The sequence below is a fragment of the Manis javanica genome, chromosome 8 (genome assembly GCF_040802235.1).
Source record: "Manis javanica isolate MJ-LG chromosome 8, MJ_LKY, whole genome shotgun sequence".
In the NCBI taxonomy this organism is placed as follows: Eukaryota; Metazoa; Chordata; class Mammalia; order Pholidota; family Manidae; genus Manis; species Manis javanica.
This window is the reverse complement of record NC_133163.1, coordinates 98,543,988-98,570,811: the sequence shown is the minus strand read 5'-3', so window position 1 is coordinate 98,570,811 and position 26,824 is coordinate 98,543,988. Positions and strand designations below refer to the sequence as shown.

Genomic DNA, 26,824 nt, shown 5'->3' with positions numbered 1-26,824 from the left:
TCTGATCACAAAGGAGAAAAATAATTTAAAAATACTGCTGGAGAACTTCACTCATCTTTGAAACAGGTGTTTTCCTGTTAAAGAGCTAAGCTTTTACCATCATTCATGTAGAAGAGAAATCATTTTATATCTGTCAACATGAAAAAATAATTTTCCTTCATAAAAGGGGGTTGTGTATCCTTTGGCAATACATGCAGTTTCAAATTCAATTAGCTGAATATCTGTTCCTTTCAGAATATAAATTGACTGTAAAGAATCTGTGTACCAAATGATAATGTGCTGCATAGCTCTCTTAATTCACGCACACAATGTACTGTATAACATTACCTCATATGCTGTAATCATCAGGTCACATGCAATATACATAAAATGTATGATGAATGTCCCACTAGATACCAAACTTCCCAAGTCTTATTTTATAGACCCTTTGTAGTTCTTGTCCCAGAACATACAAACATCAGAAATCAGAAGTCAGTCTAAATGTTTGAATTTAGCTCTATTGTAGTAAATCATAATATCTTAGTTTGCTTTTCTTTGGTTATCTGTACATTTAGTCTAGATTTCTTTCAAGTGTACTTCTTGTCTTTTAACACCACTTTGGAGCAATTAAAAAAAATGATACAACCAGGAATGCCTTTGCATATTGAACAGGCTCAGGGACTGTGAATCAGTCACAATTTTAATCTAATGTAGGTTTTATCACAGTCAGAGGTTATATACTGTTTCACTACAGAACAAAAGTTATACTGCTTTTCTCAGGAAGGTCCAGAGGTGATAGAAAATTCTTCAGAAGAGAACAGAGCTAATTTTCTTCACAAATCTCATGGAGATATTAAAGTTTTCTAGCCATTTGGGATCTGCACGACCTCAGAAGAAGATATTCCTCAGAACCTGGAGGGCACAGAAGGAAAGTGCATAGTGCAGCTTGGCCTCAGAAGACAGTCTTCAGGGCAGGGTGATTGTATCCACAAGCTCAGACACAGAGAGTGTGAACTCTGACCCATGGCATTGTGCATGTCCCTGTTACCAAGGGCACAAGCCTTATAAACACATTTCTTCATGCCACCTCCATTCCCCTCTTCTTCTGACACATACTTATATACCCTCTCCTTTGCCCATATGCATCAGAGTCTGTAACAACATTGGGGTAGTGTTGGCCAGGCAGGTTGGAGAGATTCTTGGTCAAGAACAGTTATGTGCCCCTTGCTGGCCTTGGAAGAAATAGAAATTTTTCCTCTCAAGAAAACTTGCTGTATTCAAACAAGAGAAGTAAGAATAAGAAGTAGTCATTACTCCTTAGTGACCGTCATCCGTTCCTATTTTAAAAAGCAGGAGCTTGTGCTTCTTGAAATAAACTCTCAGGTCAAGAGTTAAAAACTGGGGTTCAAGCAGTCTGTAGTTCTGAAGTTCACTTAGATACGTGTTGCTATCCAGGATCAGTGGCTGCGTATCAGGTTCACCAACCATCTTGCCCGAGATAACCGGCCGTCTCCATATTCACCTGGGTCAGGCGTGCTAGGAGGATCCCGTCTCAAGGTAGAGGAAGCCCTGAGCCTTCCCAGAAGACCACAGAGGAAGGGAAAACTCTTAAGAAATTTTGCCAGCTTTGATTGTAATTTCAGGATGATTTTAACAAATTCTTATAGTGTTTACTCATTTCCTTAATTTTTTTTCCCCAGAAAAGGGTATACATCTCTGCCTCCCAGGGTTTGTGAAGTAATGCTGACACATTTTTGTAGCAGCTATCATTAAACATTATTTACTTTTCTCCTAGTTTTCATCATGAAGTTAAAATTCATTGAAGTGGGACATATGAAGCAGTTTTTCTGTGGTTTTGAGACCATATGGAGACAGCAGCAATAAAGGAAATGGGTGGGGAATCCTACTCTATTGAACTTGAGTTCTCCCAAACTGAACACATTGTCTTTTCAAGAAGTTACTCTGAGCTCCCTAAACATGAAATTCTTTTTGTAGTCTCCAAACTTATCTCCTCTCTTTTTAGTCAATTTGAACTGTGAATTATTTTTCCTAGTAAATGACAGAATAACTTTGGAACAGTGCCTTGCAACTATTATAAGTAGTCAATAACTTGTGTCAAAATGAAAGAATTTCAATTGTGGTTTTAACTGTCATGCTTAGGAGAGATGAATTTCAACAAATCATTCTTTTTCTGCCCTTTACTTTTTTTTGATGCACATTCTTTGTAGTAAATTACATAATATAAATGAGAAAATAAAAGATCACCCATAATCCCCTCACCACAATGATAATATTTTGATATCTTTTTTCTTTTGAGGAAGAGCTTATTTTCTGTTTTTTTAGCTTTTCATTATATTGTCAGCCTTTTCTCACATCATTAATGCCATGATTTTTAAGAAGAATATTATATCACATCACATATTCATATGAATATATCACAATATATGTAATCCTTGACATTTTTAGAAATGAACAAGATTATTTCTCATTACTATAAATATTGAAATGAAGATGTCGTGACCATTCCGATAAAGAAACCTGGTTTTAGTTCTGACTGGTTCGGTACAGCTGATTTCTGGAACTGAAATTACTGGTTAAAGGTACATTGGCATTTTAAGACATTTTTATTATGGGCAATTTAAAGCATAAAGGAAAGTGACAGAATATAAAGTGAAACCCACGTATTCATCACTCACCTTCAATAATGATCAACTTAAGAGCCATTTAGCTTCTTCTTTACCACTACCCACCCTCCACCTCCTGCCCTGGGGTATTTTGAAGCAGATTCCAGGCATCGCGTCAGCCTGAAGCTCATCCTTTGACTCCTTTCCCTGGTTCCACACAGTGAGTCCAATAGCATGTCTCACTGGTTTTATCTCCAAAATGTAAATTCTTTGACTGTACCCATTCTTCTCCATCCCGTGGGAGTCACTCTAGTCCAGGCCACCATTATCTCTCACCTGGGCCACCCCAATACTCCCTTAGTTGGTTTCCTTGCTTTTATTCTTTGCCCACTCATCTTAAGGTAAAGATCCAATACTTCTAATAACTATTTTAAGACTATTTCTGATAAAATTCAAATTCATCTTGTCTAATTTTTAATATTTTTCTGTTGAGCATATTATTTTTTAAAAGGACTGCAAAAAGTTTCCAACCTATTTCAAAGAGATCATCCTAGGTGTAGCTCCAGCAAGTAAGCTCTGGAGAGAGAAGGGAATGGGGAGATGGGGAGTGACAGGTGGGATGCGCAAGAGAGATGGACCATTTACAACGGCTGTGGAAATCTGTGCTAATTCTTCATACTAGGAGACTCAGTTTCTATCTCTTCAGTATTTAGAGCTTAGACTATGTCAGACGGATCTTATGCAACACTTTCTGCCTCTCTTGTCTCACCAACTCTATGGAAACTCCCTCCAGCTTCACGCAGGTGCAGTGGTATAGCCTTTCTCTCAAGGTGGCCCCGTGGCTGCTTCACACACCTCTCACCTCCCCCACACACACCTCTCACCTCCCTCACACACCTGCATCCCACTCTAAGCCTGTGCTTGGCAGAATGAGAGTTAATAACTTGTAGGGCAAAACTTCAGTGCATAAACTCTCCTTCCCTTCTTTTCCTGGATAGTTCTGAGGAGGATTTTGTAGGGCTCTGTGTCTACTTGCTAAAACATACTGACTCTCCCCCTTTCTCTCTGCTGTGCCTCCCCCCCTCCTGCACCCCCTACTCTCCCTCATTCTCCATGATGTGCACCCCCATGCCAGTCTCTAAACATCTCTGATGTCCTGTCTCATGGAACTCATGTCTGTGGGTAATCCTCTCTCCTTGAGTGTGAGTTGAACCTAGTGACTTTTGTAAAAACATAATATGGCAACAATGGTAGAACGTCCCTTCTGGGATTAGGTTATAAAAAGACTTTGACTTGCTTGCCCTCTTTTGCTCTCTTTCTCCTCGGTGCCCTGGTTCTGGAAAAAGCAACTGGCCCTGTTGTGAGCCCTGTGGAGAAGTTCTTATGAGAGACCCTGAGTGACAGGCACTCCTCTGTGCTGCTCCTGGATTCCTGACCCACAAGAACTGTGAGATAATAAATGCTTTGTCTTTCAGAGTTTTGGGGTGTAGCAGAGTATTTGTGTACAGTAGTAGATGACAAATGCACCCATTCACTGCATCACCCTATTCTTCACACCTGTTTCCTGGGATCACTCTCCCTAACAAAGTGCCCACAGATGGCATATTGTCTCATGCTGTGCTTTCTGGGGGAACCTCTGCTAAGACACATTTTCATCATGCTCTCTGGTATTTATTTGTTCATTAGCTCTTTCTTTATATTACATGCAAGTTTATTGATTTAGCCTAGAATAAGGTTGATTTGCTCACTCCCCTCTTTCCTCAGCTCAGTATAATTTTCCTCAGTGGTGTTTTTAGTTATTGTTTCTGTATCAGGTTTTCTCATTTCTCTCTAGGGAGAGTGTACAAGGCTTGGGCATGCATCTCCTTGCCTTTGCTGCATCTATCTTTTCTTTCAGCTCTCTTTTTAAATTTTCCTTTGTATTCTGAAGTTGGGTTTTCACATTTCTGATTCAGTTTTCAACTCATTTTCATTACTAGCTCTGAATGATAGTGACTTTTCAATTGATAAAGATACCACTTATGAAAACTTTAGGTATTTCTAATTAAGTTTTACATTGCCCTTGGGTTCATAAATCTATTTTTGAGATATAGAAGATTATGATAATAGCTTAGAACCCTGGGGAACTCAAGAGAAGGGCAAACCAGTGCAGGACCAGGGGTATGGTGATGACTTGTGGACCATGTAGAGAGTGAAGTGGGTACTTTTAGCTTGCTGTGGTAACAAACATAGCTGTATTATGATCAGCCTACATGTTTCTCATGAAATATCACCGTGAGAAGCGCCAGCCAGACAATAACCATCCTCTATGTGTTCTAGCTGCAGGTCACCTTTCTGCGATTTCTTACCTCCTTCAAAACTACACTTGATCTTCACTTGAATTAGGTTTCATTTAGGTCAGAATACTTAGGGTGAGACCACAATACTATGATTTATTAGGTCAGAATATTGAGGGTGAGACCACAATATTATGATTTATTTCTCTCTCAGGAATGGCCTTGGCAGTAAGCAAGCTGTGTCTTTATTTCATAGCTGGTAAAAACTGGTTTATAGAGAAATTAATAATTTATCCAAGGTCAGAAATCTGCAGGGATAGCAGAGAACTTTATAACATTCTCCTATTTGCAGAAATTATTCATTTTAATAATGGCCCTGTTTTGAAATCAGGTATTTATGAGTTTTTTGTTTTTTAATTTAACTTGGGGCTTTCTTGTAGTGACATCCTCAAAAGTTATCTTTAATACGATTTTCCATATCCGTGGTCTTTTCCTCCTTCCTTTTCCCCAATCTCTGCCTAGTTATAATATTTTAACCAAGGAACACTTACCAAAATTTAGTCTCAGAAAAGGAACTGAATCTATGCCCTCATGCAACAGATATATTTATTAATGTTAAAGGTATTATTTCTCCGTAAGAATTACACATAAATGAATCCTTAATCATGGAATCTGAGGACTCCAAAAGTTAGGGTGGAGGGTTGGAGAACCAAGGTGAAGAACGCAGAAGGAAGTTTGGAAAAAATTGCTCTGCTTTGGTCTTACAGGTCACTATGTAAGTTCTGCTACTTTTCCTATTGTTGGGATGTGCCTGGCAATGACTGGCAGGATGTACCAGAGTACATCATAGTTATCCTACTTGCTCAGGCTTACATAGTAAAAAAAAAAAAAAAAAAAAGACTTTATTTTCGAGAGCAGTTTAAAGTTCTCAGCAAAACTGAATGGGAAGTACAGTTCCCATGTATCTCCTAGCCCCTTCCACTCCCCTCCCCTACTATCAACATCCTACTCCAGAGTGGGACATTGTTACAATTGATGAGCCTACACTGGCATATCATAACCACCTAAAGTTCATAGTTTACACTAGGGTTCACTTTTGGTGTTGCACATTCCATGGGACTGGAAAAAAGTATGACATGTATCCACCACTACAGTATCACACAGAATAGTTTCACTGCCCTAAAAGTCCTCTGTGCTCTGCCTGTTCTTCTCTCCCTCCTCTCAATCCTTGGCAACTACTAATCTTTTTACTGTCCCATAGTTCTGTCCTTTCCAGAATGTCATATGGTTGAAACCATACAATACATAGCCTTTTCAGATTGGCTTCTTTAACTTGGTAGTAGCATTTAAGGTTCCTCCAAGTCTTTTCATGGCTCAATAGCTCTCTTCTTTTTAGGGATGAATAAAAGCTCCTTCCCAAGGGACTATACTCAGTATGCTCCACAGTTTATTTATCCATTTCCTACTGAAGGACATTTGGTTGCTTCTAACTTTTGGGCCATTATGAATAAAGCTGCTATATATAATATATATAATAAAGCATGTGCAGGTTTTTGTGTGGAGTAAGTTTACAAGTGGAGCATGACTGCTAGATTGTATGGAAAGAGCATATTTAATTTTGCAAGAAATGCTGAACTGTCTTCCAAAATGGCTCTACCATTTTGCATTGCCATGAGCAATGAGAGTTCCTGTGGCTCCACAACCTTGTCAGCATTTGGTGTTGTCAGTATTTTGGACATTATAATAGGTGTATAGTGGTATCTCATTTTGTTTTAACATACAATTTGCTAATGACTTATGAAGTTTAGCATCTTTGTGCTTATTTGCCATCTATGTATCTTCTATGATGAGATGTTTGTTCAAGGACTTTGCCCACTTTTTAATCTAGTTGTACATTTTTCTTACTATGGAATTCTAAGAGTTCTTTGTACATTTTGGATAATAGTCTTTTATCAGATAGCTCATCTGCAAATATCTTTTTCCAGTCTGTGGTTTGTCTTCTCATTTTCTTGAGGCTCACAACTTTTATGCAGGCATCCTCTGCTTTTGAAAGTTATCTTACGCCACTTCACTTTTATGAAAGAGTAGCCTTAGTACCTGTTTTTGCTGACTCAAAGAAATCCAAAGAGGATTTTCACTTTTATGAGAAAAGCAAAAACAGTGTTCCATGTTCGTTTTGCAGTAAGCCCTTACAGAGGCAGCACGTGTGGTCCCTGAGCAGGGAGAATGCCATCGCCAAGCTCCTCCCAGGAACTATACTCAGTATCTCAGCATCAGGCTGCCATACCTTTGAATTGTGTCTGTTAGCATACGTGATTCATCTTGAATTATTTTGTGTATTGATAAGCAAGATATGTCCTAAGGTATCAGAAAAACCTCAGAGAGGTTATATTTTGGGTCTGGGAATGCTCAAAATACTCTTCATATAAATTAATGGTAATTGTTTCTTTACTTTCACCATTTCAGCTTAGGAAAGGGCTCACAGGAATGTCTCTACTGTTGGATAGCAGGGGAAATCTGTACATGAAAAGTGGTTTCTTTTTCTCATTTATTTACTTCCTGGTTCCTGAGAAGCAGCCAACAGAGCTCAGGTGATGTGAAAAGAACATTATGGTTTGGTATCATGGGGTAGGGAGATCCTAAAGGCATAATTTATTTCTTATCTATTTGTAACTGCTGGATTCCAAACATCTCATCACTAGAAGCTTGTACAGAGGGACTAAGGAAAGGAGTTGGTGGCACTTGGAACCAAAGTCACCCCTGGGGATTCCTGCTGTACTGCTTGGAACTTAAGGACTTTGTTGCTCTTGGTGGTTTCAGATCCCTGATCGGTGCCTGTATATCATACTGGCTGCAGGATCAGCCCAGTCTCACAAGGCTATTTATCAATGAAGTGGGTTAGTTCCTGCAGTGTGTAGTGATCTCAGTGTGGTCTTAATTTGCATTTCCTTGGTAACTAATGATGAACATCTTTTCATGTGCTATTTATGTATCTTCTTTTGTGAAATTTAAATATTTTGAAAGTTAAAAAAATGGGTTTTGTTATTACTGAGTTGTAGGAGTTCATTATAAGTCCTATGTCAGGTATATATATATATATATTATATATATATTATATATATATATATATATATTACAACCATCTCTCCCTTTGCCTTGGCATTTTCTTAAGTGTCTTTGATAAGCAAAAGTTTTTAATTTTGATGAAGTTCAATTTATCAATTTTTTTCATTTTTTTTTCTTGCATGATTACTGTATCAAAAATCAATGGCTCATATACCTGTGGATCTATTTCTGGGCCCTCTTGCTTATTCCATTGATCTATAGGATATCCTTTAACCAGTACCACACTATCTTGATTACTGTATTGATAACTTAATTATAGTATAAATCCTCTAATGTTGAGATTTCTGTTTGAAGTTGTTTGGGGAACTTCTGGTTCATCCAAGAATGGGTAGCCCCATTTCTCCCAGCTCCTTTCCCTTACAACTAAAAATCCCTGGACAAAGTACAACTGGCAGCACAGGAAGTCTCTGAATGGCAGAATGGAGAACATGGGCTGCCGTAAGACCTTAGGACTTAAGGATAAGGCGGGGAGTTTCTGGTTTTCCCTGTAGCCACTTGTACATCTTGAACAGGTTGCTGCAGAAAACTCCAATCCAGCACTGCTAACAGGCACAGACAAAAAAAGCACCAAAAGAACCTGCCAAATAAATGACATTATCTCCCCTTTGTCAAAAAAATGGGGAAAATGGTGGCCAGACAAAAAAAAAAGCATTTTTGGCAATACTAGTCCTATTCCATTCAAACATCAATGAAAAAACCACAGCCCCTCTCACCCCACAAAAATAGACTCTGTGCTTCAATTCCCCCCAGTAGGTAAGCCGGGCTGAGCAGGAAGCCGATCTTCATTCCATGCCCAGGGGAAGCAAACAATGCTCTGACTTCAATGCCAGGCTAGTGCCTGCAGAATCCAGTGGTGAGCCAAGCATTCATGTCCACTCAGAAGCAACAAGAATTAAGGAGACAGTGAGAGGCAGTGATAGTCTCTACTAAGTTAAAGAGGAGATAGACAACTCCACCATTATAGTTGGAGTCTTCCACATCCCTCTCTCAGCAGTTGATAGAACTGCTAAACAGAAAATTGTTTTGCCTATTGTTAACAACTTTTTCTCTACAAATTTTGAATCAGTCTTCCAATTTCTGCATAAACACTCTATTGAAATTTTAGTTGGGATTATATTTATCTATAGATTATGTATCCACAGATCAATTTAGAAAAAAATTGACTTCTTAACAATATGGAGTCTTTGGATCTGTAAAATAATATCTTCCCATTTATTTAGGTCTTTAATCTCTTTTAGCAATGTTTTATAGTTTTCAGTGTGTAGTTTAGTTTAGTGTATAGATTTTTAGTGTACAGGTTAGTGTATAGTATTTTTGCACATATTTTATTGACTTTATTTCTATATATTTCATTTTAAGTAGTATTTTAAATGACTTTTAAAAATAAAAATGCCTTTAGCCATCAATTTGGAAGATATTTTTGCTGGATATGGAATTTGGAGCTGACAATGTTTTTTTTTCAATTCTCTAAATGCATTGTTCTACATTTTTCTTGTCTCCATTGTTTCTGATAAGAACTCAATATTCATTTGTGTCATTGTTCCCCCATATATTGTTTGCTGTTTCTGTATCTTATTTCAGGATATTCTCTTTATCTGTGGTTTTTATCGGTTTCAGCAGTTTTCTTCATACTTATTCTTCTTCGGGTTTGCCAATCCATAAATATACCTTTCCTTAATATGTAAATATAACTTTCTCCAAAAAAGGGAAATTTTTGGTCATTATTAGTTGAAAAATGTATGCTTTCTGCTCCCTCGCTCCTTTCTTATAACATCAAATACATGCATGTTAGACTTTTATATGGCCTTGTAAGTCCTTGAGGCTCTGTTATTTTTTCCATCTTTTTTCCTGTGTTCTTCATATTGGATAATTTTTGTTAATCAATGTTCAACTTCCCTGTTTTTTTTCTCTATCCGTTCAATTCTACTGTTAGTCTCATTTGGTACACTTTAAATTTCAAATGTTATATTTATCAGTTTTAGAATTTCCCTTTCGTTCTTCTTACAGTTTCTGTTTCTCTGCCTTTTCATTCATTATGGGCATATTTCCTTTACTTCACTGACCAGAATTATTACACCAGCTTTAAAAATTCTTGTCTGTTAATTCCAACATCTGTATCATATTAAGGTTTGTCTCTATTGATTATCTTTTCTCCTGAAAATTGCTTGCATTTTTCTTTTCTTCTTTTTTAATGTTCAGTATTTTGGATCATATCCTGGCCATTGTGCACGTTGAGTGGTGAAGACTTTTGATTTTGTCATATTTCTCCAAAGAGAGTTGCGGTTTTGTTTGGTCAAATAGGCAATTAACTTTTGTTGGATTCAAAATATGAATTCTGTGTCTTGGGAAGTAGTTCAAATTACAGTTCTTATATCCTTAACTGGGTTGACTGCAGTCTGTCCACCTATGCAGATTCAAGGATTAGGCAGATATTTCAGCAGATGGGTTGCTTCAAACTTTGTACTCTGTTTCTTTAGTCCAGAGAGATTGGATTTTTCTCTCCAAGTTTTAGTCACCCTGCACAATGCTCATTGCAGCCTGTCTTCAGGCTTAAAGTTATAAGAAATGGGATGCACACTCTGTGCCATTTCCTTCCATTCTGCATCAACTCCTCTCCACAACCTCCCTTCTCTGGTTCACATTCTACTCCATTAGATAATTTTGATGTTACTGTTTGTTCTGCCAAGGAGCAAACAAGTAAATCTGGAGATGTGTTTTTCCAGAGTTTATTGTTACTGGTGGAAGGGTAAGTCCAAGAGGAGACTATTCAGTCAAACTTAAAGTAAAAGACCCAATAGTACTGTTTAAAATTTTTAAAAAAATTCATTCTATAATTTTTTTGTTTGCAAATAGAATTATATTGGATTTTTGTATAATGACTTTGTATCCTGTGTCCTTGCTGAATTTACCACATAGTTTTAATCACTTTTTTTGTAGATTCTTAGTGTATTTTGTATACATGATCTGTCAATGGCAGTTTTACTTCTTCCTCTCCAATCTGTATGTCTTTTATTTATTTTTCTTACCTAATAACATTGGTTACAACTGTTATCAGTGTTGATAACAAGCAGTGAGATTAGTCACCCTTTCCTTGTTCCTGATCTAAGGGCGACAGCATTTGGTCTTTCATCATTAAAGGTGCTGTTAGGGTAGATTTTTTTCATAGATGTCCTTTATCAGGATATTCCCTTTTATTTGTAGTTTGCAGAAAGCTCTTATTATAATTTGATGTTTACTTTTGTCAAATAGTTTCGCTGTATCTCTTGAGATGATTATAGGGGTGTTCTCTTTTAATCTGTTACTATGGTGAATTTCACTGATTTTTGAATGTCAAAGCAACTTTACATTCCAGGGATTAATTCTACTTCTTCATGATACATGTTCCTTTCTATATGCTGTTTGGTTTAACTTGATGAAGTTCTGTTGAAGATTATTGTCCCTGTATTTCTAAGGGATATTAATCTGTCCTTTCTTTTCTTGTAATGCCTTTGTTTGGTTTTGATATCAGGACAATGATGAGCTTATAAAATAAACTGCTAAGTGTTTGCTCTTCTTCTATTTACCTAATGAGTTTTTGTGGGAGTATTATTTGAGTTAATATTTCTTTCATAAATGTTGGACAAAGTATACCAGTGAAGCTATTTGAACTTGGTGTTTTCCTTGTGGAATTATGTTAAATTCTGAATTTAATTTCTTTAATAGTGATAAAGTCTCTTCAGCGTTCCTATTATTTTTGTGTCAGTTTGGTAATTTGTGCCTTTCAAGAAATTATTACATTTAATTTACATTGCCAAATTCATTGGCACAAATTTAATCATAACATTTCCTTAACCTTTTAATGTCTGTAGGATTTTTAATAATTTCTCCTCTTTTATTCCTGATAGTGGTAATTTACACCTTCTCTCATTTTATCTTGAAGAGTGCTGAACTTATATTACACATAACAGGCTTTTAGGAACATTGAAAATATTGGACCACACTCTGGGAAGGGGTGTCACTTTGGGCTAGGCGTTTCTCTGTGGCCAAGGGCAATGCTCAGTTAGGGACACAGCTGCGAGCTGTTAGCAGTTAATTCCCAGCAACAGGGGGATGGGTGCACTGGCCCAGAAGAGGAGATCTTGGCAAAGAACATCATTATCCACTTTGGAAACACATTTTGAGTGTGAGATAAAGTTTGAGCAAAAGCAGTGTTAAATAGCAAGAGATCTGCAGAGACAATATGGAATTTGGCTTGATGGGGGCCAAGGGGCAAAGAAGTAAATGTGGAAATAGCCCCAGACAATGCCACCAACTTGGGTTCCCTGGGTTCCTAGAGGTCTAGGAAAGCAGTAATGTCTATCCTAGAAACAATGGTAAGTCCACCCAACTAATGATATTAACTTTATTTTCTAATGCTGTTATCTGGTGCTGATGATCACCTAAACCACTGGAAATGGATATTCATTATTAGTCAGTAAATACAGAATAAAATCTTTCAAAGCATGGGTCTCTGGTGAAAAATTAGTATAGGAAAACTTTGGTGGTAATGGTAAAAAGTTGAAAGTTACTGGCCTAGAGCATCAGGTGAAAGCATTTTCATTTAAAATCAGCAATAGGCATGTATTTCTAGGTTCTTAGGTTAGGGAGGTTAGGTTAGAGAGTAATGCAATTCTCAAATCTTAAGTCCAGAGCTGCAAATTTAGCTCTAGAAATGTAAATTCATGATTGCATATTGTGGACAGCTTTTAAAGAAAGAATTCTCTTTTCTTAAAAGTACAAAAACTCATTTCATAGAGCTTTCTTGATGTGATTTGAGTATCCACAATGCAATTATTCACAAATCAACCAGAAGTGAATACATGCGTGGAGTTTCTTAATCATCCCCCAGATTCTGCCCACCATTCTAAACGGTTATTTGTACATCTTTTTGCTCCTGGTGTTTGCCAGGAGCAGAGCCCATTTCTAGTATTAAGAGGGTGTCCTTGCTTTCCTCTTTAATTAAAATTCCTACGCTTATTGTATCAGAATCTGTTCACAAGAATATATGTTAAATTCAAAAAACAAATAGTTTAAAAAGATGGTCATCTGTTCTAGGTTGATTTGCAAGTTTATTAGGAATCATAACTTTAAACTATAGGAAAATGCAATTTTAATTAGCTGATAAATATAATTTCTTACAGATATTTACCGATCTAAATTCCAAGTGTCTTCAAAACAGCCCTCTGCCTCTCTTTTGCCTACTGGCTACTCCACCTCCACGGAGCTGTCTTCAGCACTGGCACATATAACAGGTCAGACTCACCACTTTCTCACCAGTCGCCGGGGATCCGTCCATGGAGTTCCTCCCAGAAAGGGCAGGCAGGAGAGGAGAGTGTGCACCATGGAGGCAGGGGCTGAGTGAGAGACTGAGCTGTGAGCAGTAAAACCCATTCTCCCAACCTGCCCTTTCCCTTGTCCTCCTTTGGTTCCACCAGATTCAGAGGGAACTTGTCCTGGGTGGGGAGCCTCCTTACTCTCGGAGCTGCACTGTAAATACATGAGAGGTTCAAAGGCAGGAAGGTAAAATGAGGCATGTGCACCATCCTGAGCTAAGGAATGATATGGAGTTCGAGGGAAGGAGGGCAGGTTACAGGGCAATAAGCAGAGCAGATGTTTGGTAATTAGAGATTTGCCCTGCCACACAGATGGGTCTCTCAGATAAAACTTCTCTCTGGTAATAACTCTTATTCTGGGAAAGATCTCTAATTTAGATTTTTCTAGGTAGTTAAGGCAGAGGCACACGTTTCTCTTGAGTCTGCAGGGTCTCCACTGCCTTCAGCTTGAAATAGTCCACATGCCAAAGTGGCACATTTTGGGGCATTGTTCTCAACACCTTCAAGGTGCATGCATGCCAGTGATTATGCAAAGAGATCCATTAGGGTTTGGGAAGAAGATAAAATGGAAAAAAATAAAAACCACTATAAGGAGATATCCTGATTTATAAGAAATACATATTTGGTCATTCTGGTGACCAAACTATATTTCTCATATATATTTAGTTTTGGCCACAGTTCCTGGCTCACTGCTCCCCAAACCCTTGGAATTCTCTGAGCGATAAGAGAAAGGGGAGTGTTTTTTGTTATAATATTTTGCCTATTGTCCTCAGAGCCATAAAGGTCAAATGAGTGTCTTGCTATCCCTAACAAGCTCTTTCTCACCATGACTGGGTTTATATTAATAAGGCAGCTTTGGGACACACCTAAGGATGGGGACAGGTTGCCAGGGAACCAACCACAAATAGAGGGGTGGAACTTTTAGTCTCTCCCCCTGATTTCTGGGGAAGGGAGTAAGGATGAAGTTTGAGTTAATCAGCAATGGCCAATGAGTTACTGAAGCATGTTTATATAATGAAGCCTCTGAAAGTGCCAAAAAGGAGGGAATTTGGAGTTCCCAGATTGGTGAACATGTTTAGATCTGGGTAGAGAGGGATGCTTGGAGAGGGCATGGAACTCCACACCCTTTCTCCATACCTTGCCTTATGCATCTCTTCTGTCTGGCTGTTCCAGAATCAGATCCTTCTATAATAACCTGTGTTTAGAAAGTAAAATGTGCCCAAGGAAGGGGTGATGGGGTCCTCTGATTTACAGCCATTTGGTCAGAAGCACAGGTGACAACCTGGACTTGGGACTGGCAACTGCAGGTGGGGAGCAGCCTTGTAGGAGGGGATTGTTGGCATCTCCAGTCTGTAGTTGGTGGTCAGAAGTGCAAATGACAACCTGGGCATGTGATTAGCATTTGAAGGAGAGAGCAGTCTTTGTGGGGTCTGGGTGCTACCTCCAGGTAGATAGTGTCAGAACTGAGTTAAACTGTAGGACACCCAGCTGGTATCAGAGAATTGCACTGTGGGGAAACCCTATGACCACAACACACACACTGGAAATGATGCTCAGATCCCCTTTACACATACATGTACGCACACAAAATCATCCCTCAAAATTTCAATTTTTGTATCTTTTTTAATGTACATGCAAAAAAGAATTAGCATATAATAGGAACTGCTTGGCAATTATAGCATTTGAGTTGTAAATATCCTTTAAGAGGATCTAGTTCAGGATTTCTATACCTGGATATACTTCAGGGAGCTGGTCACTTTAGAAATACGGATTCCTAGGCCACATCTCAGACCTCCTGAATCAGGACGGCATGAGAGTCAGGGAGAGGAATCTGATGTTTAACAAGCTCCTTAGTTCATCCTGAAGCAACCCACCCATGACTCTTTTCCACTGAAATTTAACCCCCTCATGTTCTTGAATAAGAAATCGAGGCCCTTGCAAGTAAGGTGACTTGTCAAGAACACAGTGCATAAGTAGCAAAATCCAGACTAGGCCTATGTCTTCTGTCTTCTAATCCCATGCTCATTACATCCTTATTTATATGGTTGATTTTCAAGCTACAGGAGTGGTTTTCTAGAGTTTCCCAGACTCTCCCTCCTCTTATTCTATCACTCCAGACACTTCCCAGGGGTTTATTATCTGTGGAAAGATATCCAGTATGATGTCATTAATATTGTTGCGAGCAGAATCATGCTGAAATTGAGAAGGTTCAAGCTGTAGCATGTTATGTTGCACGAATGGCTTGATTTCCAGATGGATCTCACAGGAGCAAATTTCAAGCTTACTAAGTCATGTCAATTGTGATTGAAAAATTCAAACTCATTTGGGTTTTTGTAGATGTAAGAAACACAAAGGAAGGACCTCTAAGGAACCTATTGTCAGCATAGATGAGTGGACACATGGTGGTCCTGGCAATAAGAAATAGAGCATTTTGGGGAAGGAATAGATTGAGAGAGTTTGCTGATAGAGTCGTTATTTATTTCTGTGGAACAAATCACCTCGAAATTTCGTGACTTCAAGCATCACACCTTTATTATCTCAGTTTCTGTGGGTCACTATGGGTACTGCTTAGCTGAATGCCTTGGACCCCATGCCTCTTGTAGCTGCAGTCAAGGTGTTGGCTGGGGTTGTGGTCTCTGCTGACTTCCGAGTTTACTCATATGATTGTTAGAAGAGGTGAGTTCATGCAGGGCTGTTGGACCGAGGGCCTTGGGTCCTCACTGGCTGCTGGCCTTCCTCAGCTGCTTGTAGGGGGGCCTCTCTGTGGGGCAGATCAGAACATGGGGATTGGCTTCCAGCAATGTGAGCTAGAAGGACAGAAGGAGAGCAAGAAAGGGCAGGCGAGATGGGATCCAGGGTCTTTCTGTATCTTAATACCAGAGATGACATCCCATCACCTCTGCCACAATCTGTCTGCTAGAAGTAACCAGTCTAGCCCACACTCAGGTGGGGGGTTATCCACGGGTGTAAGAGCCCGGAGGTGGCAACCCCTGGGGGCCCTCTTGGAGGCTGCCGACCATGCTTGGGGGAGGCCTAGGTGGAGACACCCAGCAGGAGCTTGGACATGTGAATTCCAAGCTCTAGGGAGATACCTGGGGCTGGAGATACAGATCTGGGGGTTTGTAGCATTTTATGAGCAGGAGGTAAAATCATGGGACTAGGTAAAGTCAGCCAGGAAGAACATTTTTAAAGATATCCACTAATCAGTCACTTCTTAGAGAAAATTCAGATTGAAAGTAAAAACAAAAATGTGTAGAAAAAGATAAATGTTACTAACCAAAGCCATTTGTTACCTAACTCAGGGTCACAGACCGACCATGAAAATTTGGGTTAGGGCATGTGGCATTTTCTGGTATGAGCAGAATATTATTAAGATCCTGGAAAAGCTTGTTCTCCACAAAAATTCCTTAAAATAGGCCACTAATTAAAACCCAGAAAGTCTCCTGATTAAGAAAAATAAAAATAAAGTCTAGTTCGCCCTCCATCAGCTTTAAACTACAGATCCAATGGATTTCACCATTTCCAGTAATTTTTGGGTGAAAAGTATTATAAACATTCATAGAATATGATTAATCATAGTCATTTGAAGGCCTACTCCCTTAGGTCCATAGTACCCCTCCCCTCCGTAAATACCCAGCCCAGGGTGTGTCGGAGAAGCCTTGGGAACTAGGAGTGTGTCACACAGAAGGATGGGAAACACCTCATATGTCTCCTTTGGCCTGTGACCTTTCCTCCCTCTGTGCCTGTGCCTCATGTTCGTTGCTTCCACCTGGATGTTCTCCCCAGATTGTTCTACACAGCCAAATCCTACCCTCCCTTCAAGGCTCTGCCAAATCCCATCTCTTCCACCAAGTCTTACTGACTGGAAAAGACCATTCGGCCCTGCTCCACCCCACCTCTGTCTTCTCTGGAGTCCTGTTGTAGTGCCATCCATTTTGGAGACTAATCCCCAACTATTTTCTGTGCTTGCTCTTCTTACTCAGAAGTGGTTGGCCAACTACGGCCTGTGGGTCGAATCTGAGCCCCCTGCCTATTTTTATACAGCCTGCAGGCTAAGAATGGTTATTGCATTTTTCAACTGTTGATAGAAACTCCAAAGGAGAATCATATTTTGTTACACATGAAAAATATATGAAATTGAAGTTCAATGTTTGTAGATAAAGTTTTATGATTATCAATAAAATACTTGTGAAAATTTGTTCCATTTTGCTTCTCGGCCCACAAAGCCTAAAATATTTAGTATCTGTCACTTTAGAGAAAATTTGCTGACCCCTGCTCCAGGCACTTGATTTCTTTTTCCTGAGAGAGGGCAACCCTTCGGGGAGGACACAGTACTGACACCTCCCCGGTGGCTTCAGTGTTTGGTAAATACTGTTGAATGGAGCTGAGAGAGAATGTGTTTTTAATTTGTGATGGCTACAATGTTATGTCCTTTCTTGCTGTCCAGACCTTTTCTTCGTTCTCCTCTGCTGTTGGGCTGGTATCTGTTATGTCTGGTAGGACAAATGACAGGGAATACCAGGGTGGGTCACACAGCTCATGGCAAATATGAACAAAATGAAGTCTGGGAACCAGAGCTTTTGTTTTGGGTGGAGAAACCAAAGCTGTTTGCTTTGGGGGATTGAGGTAATGAAAGTTATTTCAATAACATAATTTAACAGTTGTACATGCTTTCTGCCAGAAATACAGCTAGGCAAACCTCACCCAGGGGCCCTATCTGCAAAATGCAAAGGTTAAACACCACAGCACCAAACAAATTCTCTTTCCTCTTCAGTAGAACACAAAACCATACACACACCTTGATTAGACTACATAAACTGTACCATATGGACAGAGACGAGGGGAGAACAGAACACGTAAAGGTGTGTTAGGGTGGTAGGATACGGCAAAATTCTTTTTTAAGAAAACTTTTCTTTAACATTTCTGCAACATATTCTTACATATAAAACTTCTGAAGATTAAAATTTAAAAAAACCTTATTCCTTTTCTAGCATGTATAAATCTTTACCTGTTTTATTTTTCTCTTTTTCACCTTTCCAACTCACAAAACCCGAATTTCACATTGAAGTGGAAATTTCTTAGGATTCTGAGTATAAAAATAGGCAAACATGCACAACTCTTCCCTAAAAGGAATAGCTATTATATCATTCTAAACTGCTCTTCCTTAACTGTTAAGCTCTCTAAAACTGTAAAATGGAAAGAGTATTGCTAACCTCCCCCTTAACACAGCACCTGCACAGCCAAGGCTTAATAAACGGCAGGTGTCACTGTGTGGCTCCCTTCCAATGCCTTAGACCTTCTTATTCTACAGCAGGAATGGCCCCTCCTTAATAGTTGAAACCTCAGCTTCTGGCACAGTATCTGGCTTACATAGTGCCTGGCTTACAGTTAAAATTAGTTAAATGAGTATGTGAACTAAACAATAGTGGCAGTTAAAAAAAGAATGAGACTTTCATAGAGGCATTCCACTATCAAGCAGGCAACTTAATTCTACCTTCAGTTCTTTTTCAAAGTGAAGATCCATTGATTCATATCACCTCCCAAGAGGCACACCCAGGCAGCGCAATGTACCAGGACTCGGCTGTGGCTGGGGTGATTTAGGCCTTTCCTTCATACACGGAGTGATAAGGAAGAATGGGAGGAGGTTTTCATGTTACCACCATATGCCATCTTGAAAGGAAGTTTGTTCATTCATCTTGGCATTCAACAAATACCCTTTGGGCACCTGTGATGTACAAGGAATTGTTTTATGTGATGGGATGTGACTGGGAACTAGAAACTGAAGCAGAGAGGCAGGGAAGTTGACTACAACAGCTGTTTTGATCCCTTATTTCTTGGGGAGATCTTAGTGACTGCAGCATGAAATAAAGGCAGCTCTCAAATAGGAGGCAATATAATTTCAGCTTGCAATGACACTCAGAAGATGAAAGCTTAGTTTTCCAGAACACACTAGAGAATTGTTTTAGATACTGAGAGTGGCTCCAGTCTATACCAACCCTAGATCTTGACTGAGATTTTTGTGACAGATAGATGGCTTAATGGTGATGCAATGGAAGTGTACTTGACTTGTTAAGGGCATGGTTTTGAATCCAGCCCTGGCTCTAGTACTAGTTTTATGAATTTGAACAAGTTTCTGGACTTTTCTGAGTACAAGTTTATTCATGTGTAAAACTGAGACAGATGTATTTTCCCTCAAGTATGTATTAGTTATCTATTTCTGAAAAATAGATCACCCTAATAATTAAGTGATTTAAGACAATAATGATACATTTACTCTTGTGTGTTCACTGCGCAATTATTCTGCTGATCTGCAGGACTCACATATGTGGCTGTATTTAGTTGGTGGCTAGGTGAGAGGCTCACCTTAGCTGGGACATAATTTTTCATTCTGGACGTCTTCAAGGCATGGTCAGCTCAGGGCTACATCTACAATTCAGGGCTACATCTTCAGCCAACAGGGGCTGGAGAAGGAAGCTGCCTGGTCTTTTAAAGCCTAGCTTTGAAAGCCACACACTACTCCTTCTACCCTATTTCTATTGGTCACAGGAAGTCACAAGACCAGTTCAGATTCAAAGGGTTGGGAAACAGATTTTACTTCTTTATGGAAGATGATGGGAAATATTGTGGCCATACATCAAACTGAAAAGCTTCTGAACAGCAAAGGACACCAACAGCAGAACAAAAAGGCATCCTACAGTATGGGAGAATATGTTTGTAAACAACATATCCGACAAGGGGCTAACATCCAAAATATATAAAGAACTCACACACCTCAACACCCAAAAGACAAATAACCTGATTAAATAATGGATGGAGGATCTGAACAGACAAATAATGGGTGGAGGATCTGAACAGACACTTCATTTTTGGAGTGTGAACACACTCCAAAGAAAAAATTCAGATGGCCTATAGGCACATGAAAAGATGCTGCACATCTAATCATCAGGGAAATGAAAATTAAAACCACAATGAGATATCACCTCACACCAGTTAGGATGGCAAACATCCAAAAGACAAGGAACAACAAATGCTGGCAAGGATGCAGAGAAAGGGGAACCTTCCTATACTGCTGGTGGGAATGTAAATTAGTTCAACCATTGTGGAAAGCAGTATGGAGGTTCCTCAAAAAACTAAAAATAGAACTACAATTTGACCCATAAATTCCACTCCTAGGAATTTACCTTAAGGAAACAAGATCACAGATTCAAAAAGACATAGGCACCCCTATGTTAACTGCAGCACTATTTACAATAGCCAAGATAGGGAAGCCACCTAAGTGTCCATCAGTAGATGAATGGATAAAGAAGAGGTGGTACATATACACAATGGAATATCATTCAGCTATAAAAAGAAAATAAATCCTACCATTTGCAACAACATGGATGGAGCTAGAGGGTATTATGCTCAGTGAAATAAGCCAGGCAGAGAAAGACAAGTACCAAATGATTTTACTCATTTCTGGAGTAGAACAACAAAGCAAAACTGAAGGAACAAAACAGCAGCAGACTTAGAGACTCCAAGAAGGGACTATCTGTTACAAAAAGCAAAGGTTTGGGGAGTGTGGGTGGGGAGCAAGGGAGAAGGAGATTAAAGGGCATTATAATTAGCACACACAATATAGATCGGTCATAAGGAAGGCAGTACAGCATGGAGAAGACAAGTAATGACTCTATAGCATCTTTCTATGCTGATGGACAGTGACTGTAATGAGGTGGGTGGGGATTATATAATTTATAATCAAATTATCATTGATAATATGGGTGAATGCTGAAACCACAATGTCGCTTATGTGAGACCTTCATAAGATTATATATCAATGATAACTTAATTGAAAAAAATACAGCTAGGAAATAGAAAATTAAAGAAAAAATTATCCAGAAGACCAACTGAAATATGGATTAACATGAACCAGCATCAAAATGGAATCTCAGCTAACGTAGGGATGTTTTAATATTAGCTACAGCCAGTATAAAGCCATCATAATTAACAAGATTAAGCAATCAGAACTATAATTAATAACCTTTCTTAGCAAGGTAAAGAAGTTCTGTGCTGTTAATAAAGAAAAAAGTGAACTGTTAAAAATACATATTGTGGCCATATTTTTCAATATACCATAAGGTCATGGTGAGGATTAAATGAGATTATATATGTGAAAGTATTGTTTTCTGATATAAGTAGGTATGGTTTCATATACACATTATATTTTTGTCTTTGCAAAATTCTATAATACTTGCTAAGAGTCAAAGCTAGTTTTCGATGAGCTAGCTGGCTGTATTATGAACAATCTATTTGCCACCATCAATGGAGGAAATTGGGGCTATATAAGAATCTAGTTTACTCATTTCATGAAGTAGTGTTTTAGTTTGCAATGAAAGACCTGATTTTAGGGTATGCTTCTGAAGTTTTGGGAATGTTTTATCTCAGGAAATTCTAAGCATCCTCGTAAGTTCTTGAAGTGATGTAAGGGACATCCGGACATCTTTTGTGTGTGTCTGCATTCATGCCTTCAATTTTTGGTGATAGTGTTTGGAGCATCCTTTTCAAGGCATGCATTCTTGTCAGGACCATCCATCAAGACGCTCTGTCATTCCCTGGCCAGGATTGTGGGCAGGTTCCTTAAGTTAGGCAGGTCAATTGGACCCTAGCCTTTGGGTTTGAACCCTGTTGGGTTGGTAGAAGGACCAGAATGGTTAGAATCTATTCACCCAATAGTATCACCCTGAAGGAGTTCTCCATTTGTTTTTGCTGCCTCTACCCAGAACTGCACGAGTCCCACTTTATCCCAATGGCATCTCATAATCTGATAATGCTTCAAGCATTTTTTTTTTGCTTAAATTTCCGAGAGTTAGTTTTTTTGCTTGCAGAGAACCCTTGCTGATAGAGACATTTATTCAGTAGATAAAAAGTAATTGAGAGAGTAATCTTGAAGCTAAAATGCCAGAAGATTCCAGTTGATTAAGCAACAGACAACAGACTAGTTATCTTTTGTTAAGAGTTTTCAGGTCACTGTACAAGTTTCCTTGAACAAGGAATGCAACCTTGTCCTTAAGGATCCATAATCCATAAGAATCCATAATCCAGCAAGGGAGAATAATTTTACACTAAATCTAGAAAAAAAAAATAGTTTGCCATATATAATGAAATCCCAATCATCAGTGCTTAACATAGGACTTGGCACATAGTAGGTATACTATAGTTATGTATTAAAATTAATAAATTTATTAAATGGATGATTCAGTTAATACGTGCAATGAAGTTCGAAGCAGAGAGAGGCATCATGAACAAAACTCATGAACGAGGAGAAATTTGAAGCAGATCCTCTTAGGATGGGTACAATTCTTTGAAATGAAGAGGAAGAACAAGGAAATTCTAGCCCGTGGACTTATTTGATAGTGTTATAAACTGTGGTAAGTTTAAAGAGATGCTCTTGATGCTTATGGATCATCTGGCATCAATAAAATCTTATTGCAAAGACATGGATTTTTTTTATTTGTTACTGAAGATTGTTTACAGGTAGGCACACAGTTTTAATATATGTTGATGGCCTACATAATGGGAATACTTCCTACATATTTGGAAGTACATTTCCCTCTCAGCAATGAGGTCTCCTTTCCATCCCTTAAACTAAGGCTAAGCCATGAGATTTACCGACCAAGGAGTGGAGTATGTGGCCTAGAGCTCCCTGCAGTATGAAGAGGAAGTAGAAAGTCTTTTCTCTGTTGCAGTAAGGGACTAAAGAAAAAAAGAGGAGGAAAAAACAAAGGGGGCAAAGGCCAGAATCAAGCCATTTAATTAAAATTTCTTCCTTGGATGTGAAAACCTGGAACCCAGTTGAGGGTTGCATTAGGAGGAATAGAAATGTTCTGCAGTGCTAGAAGGGGACTTGCAGGGCACCAAGGTTTGCTCTTTGCTTTGTGAGCAAAAGCCTCAGAAAAAGCCCTGTGTTCAGTTGCTGCTGCCCAACATGATACTCAGAGAGAGTACAGAGGGTCTCACATGCTGCTAGAATATAGGGAAAGCAGGCAGTGTTTCTGGGCTCCCCAGAGGGTGCAGAACAGTCCAGAAAACTGGTGTGGAGGACAAAGCCTTCCTGGGTGTCTAACAGCCTGGCTTCTCCTGAGTCATGGTCCCTCTTCTTAGGCCCTTTTCCCAATGTAAAAGACCCTCTTACCTCTGCCCACCTGGGGAGCTTTAAAAAATGGCCACAGCAAGGCTTTCCTCCAAACTATTTAAGTCAGGACCTCTGAGGGTTGGGTCCTAGTGTCAGATTTCTTTTAAGCTCCCAGGTAATTCTGTATAGCTAGGAGTGGAAACCAGTTCCCTAAGTAAAATCCAGTCATGTGTTTGGACTTAAGTTAAATCACTTCCTCAGGATCAACCCCCAACTTAGGTCAAGTACTGCCCTTATATATTCTTGAAGCAAGCACACAGTACTTCTCCTTGGCATTTAACAATTGGGTCATACTTTCAAGTTTGCCTTTCCCTGGAGTCTATCAGCTGTGTGAAGGAGAACTATTTCTGCCTTGCTCACCAAGGAGCCTGCTTTAATCATGCACCAACTTAGACGTAATTGCTGCTCAGTAAATACATCTTGCATGAGTGATATCCTTTACTCAAGGGAAGGTGTGTGATGGAAAGCTCCAAGGCATGCATCTGCTAAGAGAAGTTTTGCAGGTGAGACTTTAAGGTAGACCACTTACTTATTGGACTATGGGTTTAAATGGGTTTTTGTTTTGACAGTTTCAATGTTTTCAGGTATCACAGAAGTTCAGCAGGCTCATTATCACCATGTAACCCTGTGTAGTCAACATTAGTGCTCCCGTCTTGCAATGGGAAAGAAGTTAGATAACTTGCACAGGTCCCTATACCGTATTATCTGGCCACAAACAATTGCAAACAAGGAAAACCCCTTCAACAGGATTCCTGTTTGTGCTGGGCGCTTATCTTATTTCTGCTTGATAGCTGGTGGTTGCTCTATGGGGATTTTCTGGGGGTCTCCAGATCCAGCGGCCAGGGCGCAGGGTGCTATTTCCTGCCCCCCTAAACCATTGCAGGGTGCAGACAACGCCCACCTTATCCAGATAAGGATGCCATAAAGACTATATTCTCCAAAGTCACTGTGCCTTGCTGGTCCTGGAGAAGCGGCCGTGTGTGTGTGTGTGTGTGTGTGTGTGTGTGTGTGTGTGTGTGTGCGCGCGCGCGCGTAGGGTCGTCTAGGAGTAGCCCACTCTTAGCTGTGGGTTGGGGAAGAGTACCATCCCTTCACCGCCCGCATCCCATATCCCAGGTTCCAACATTCACAGGCCTTTTGGTCAGAATCCCACTCAGACTCTTCGAGCATCTGGATTCAGCCTGGGTGGCTTGAACCGAACCTCAGAAGAACTGCGCCTCGAGTGGGCTCTCGACGGCCGGGCGGTGAGCGGCAGGGCGCAGACGCCCCCCCGCGCCCGCACTTCAGCCCGGGCCGCGGCTGCAGCCCGCGACGCGTCCTGACCCAGCCCCCGGCCTCCCGCCTCCGCTCCGTGCCGGGCCAGAGAAGGGCAGTGAGGCGGCGCCGCGGAGGCGCGGGCAGCTGGGACGCGCTCCTCTCGAGCCGGGGCCGCTGGGGCCTCCGGGGCCGCGGTCTCGGCGCGCGTTCTGCGATCTCGGGGCAGGTGGCACAGCTTTCCGCGCCTGCCGGGCTTCCCAGATCACCGGGAGGCTAATCTCGGGTCTAGACCGCCAAGCCGCAGAGCGGGCGAAACCGCTCCTCCACCTCTGCCCGTCCCCTCAACTCCTCACCCCAGAGCGAGAAATGCCCGGCCGGGCAGGACCGGAGCACCTCTGCCTCCTCCCCCTGCGCCGGTCCTGCGAGCGAGGGAGGCCCCGCGCCGAGGCGGTGGCTGGCAAAGGGGAGTGGAAACGAAGGATGGATGGGGCCGAGGGGTGGGGTGGTGATGAGGGGGATGTAGGAGGGGGTGTCATTTTCTTTTTCTTTCTTTTTTTTAAAAAAGTATTTCTCTCGCGAGAAACCGCTGCGCAGACGATATTTGAAGAGGTGGGGAAAGGAGGGGGCCGCGGGAGCCGCCGCAGAGACTGTGGGTGCCACAGGCGGACCGGCGGCCGCAGCTGGGACGGCTGCGGGCGGAGCGGGGCAGCGGCTGCCGCGGCCAGGAGCGGGGAACAGCTGCCGCCGCCTCGGGAGCCGGAGCCGCCGCTTCTCCAGTGGGTGCAGCCGGGGTCCCGACGGGGGTCGGGCGGCCGCCGGCGCTGGAGTTCCAGCCACGGAGGCTTTGCGTTTGCGCCGCGCCGAGGGCAGGGACAGGGACTGGGGTGAGGGGCTGTCCCGGAACGTCCACAGCTGGCGCCGGCCCTCCCCTGCCTGACAGCTTCCTGGCCCGGGGCTCCCGGTGCCGGGCTCCGCGTCAGATGCTCCGGGGGTGGTGGCAGCGCCCGGAACCGGCCGGGGACTGCGCGGCGGGCTTCCAGCCCCGCGGCTTGGCGGAGAGGACAGGCTGGGGAGCTGGGGCGTTCAGAGCGCGTCGCGCGCAATTCGTGCCATTAAAAAAATAGACCCAGCGAACTCGCCGCGGGGTTTAGAAGCGTTCGGGACATGGATACTTTGCGCGGCGCTTTTCAGGAGACGTCGGGAGGCCGAGGGGTTGGCAGGAGCCGCTGCTGCCGGGCCCTGTGCTTTTCAGCCAGCTGGGGACCAAACGGTCTTCACTTACCCAAAGTAACTGCGCCACGCGCAGGCGGCACGCGGGTTGGGCTGGGGCTGGGGACCCCGAGGCTTCAGCATCCCGAGGTCCTGAATGCCTCTCCCGCCTCGGCGATTTGTCTGTTGCAGCTGGCAGGGGACGCCTGAAGTGGGAGCCGCGCCTGGAGAAGGCGGGAGGAGCCCGGCCCGGGGGACGGGCGGCGGGAGAGCGGGACCCCGGCGGCGCGGCGCGCTTCAGGGCGCAGCGGCGGCCGCGGACCGAGCCCGGGGCGCGGCGAGAGGCGGCGGAGGCCGGCGGCCGCGCGGCATCATGCGGCCGGGGGGGCTGCTGGAGGTCGTCCTGGGATTTACCGTGCTCTTAGCGTCCTACACGAGCCATGGGGCGGACGCCAACTTGGAGGCTGGGAACGTGAAGGAAATCAGAGCCAGTCGGGCCAAGAGACGAGGCGGCGGAGGACACGACGCGCTTAAAGGGTAATGGAACGGCCCAGCTCCTTGGGTGCGGGTCTCCCCTCCCTCTTCTCCCGACTGTCAAGATCCAGATTCTCGGCAATAGAGGATCGTTGACAAGACTTCCCGGGGGCACCTTAAAGGCGCAAGGGTTGCAGTCCTCCTCGCGTTCTAGGCTAAACCACCTCCCTCCTGTTCTTGAAGGATTTCTGCCCCAGAGGAGAGGTCATGGTTAAAAGGAATCTTGGGCCATTGTCGAGGCAGATTTTGGGAGGCAAGAAAGGTTTGAGGAAGAAGGGGAGGAGCTGCGACTGAGAG

The 26,824-nt window shown here is 41.7% G+C and overlaps 1 protein-coding gene and 1 long non-coding RNA gene across 5 annotated transcripts in view; one reads left to right on the top strand and one right to left on the bottom strand.

Annotated features, from left to right (window-relative positions):
• Window positions 1-15,812: 15,812 nt before the first annotated feature.
• LOC118973104 (uncharacterized) lies at window positions 15,813-26,206 on the bottom strand. The gene is made up of 2 exons (XR_005062337.2): window positions 26,067-26,206; window positions 15,813-16,117 (listed from the first exon to the last, which is right to left on the bottom strand). It is a non-coding gene; the product is annotated as an uncharacterized lncRNA (long non-coding RNA).
• The window catches only part of FBN1 (fibrillin 1), a 236,413-nt gene continuing 234,239 nt past the window's right edge, over window positions 24,651-26,824 (top strand). Inside the window, exons 1-2 of one of the 4 annotated variants that reach the window (XM_073211773.1) lie at window positions 24,651-25,560; window positions 26,186-26,530. In XM_073211773.1, the coding sequence (XP_073067874.1) occupies window positions 25,151-25,560; window positions 26,186-26,530 (755 nt within the window). In that variant the 5' untranslated portion in view covers window positions 24,651-25,150. Of the gene's footprint in view, window positions 25,561-25,628; window positions 26,531-26,824 lie in introns of those variants that run through there. The other 3 variants (XM_073211771.1, XM_073211772.1, XM_017680284.3) reach the window with 3 other exon arrangements.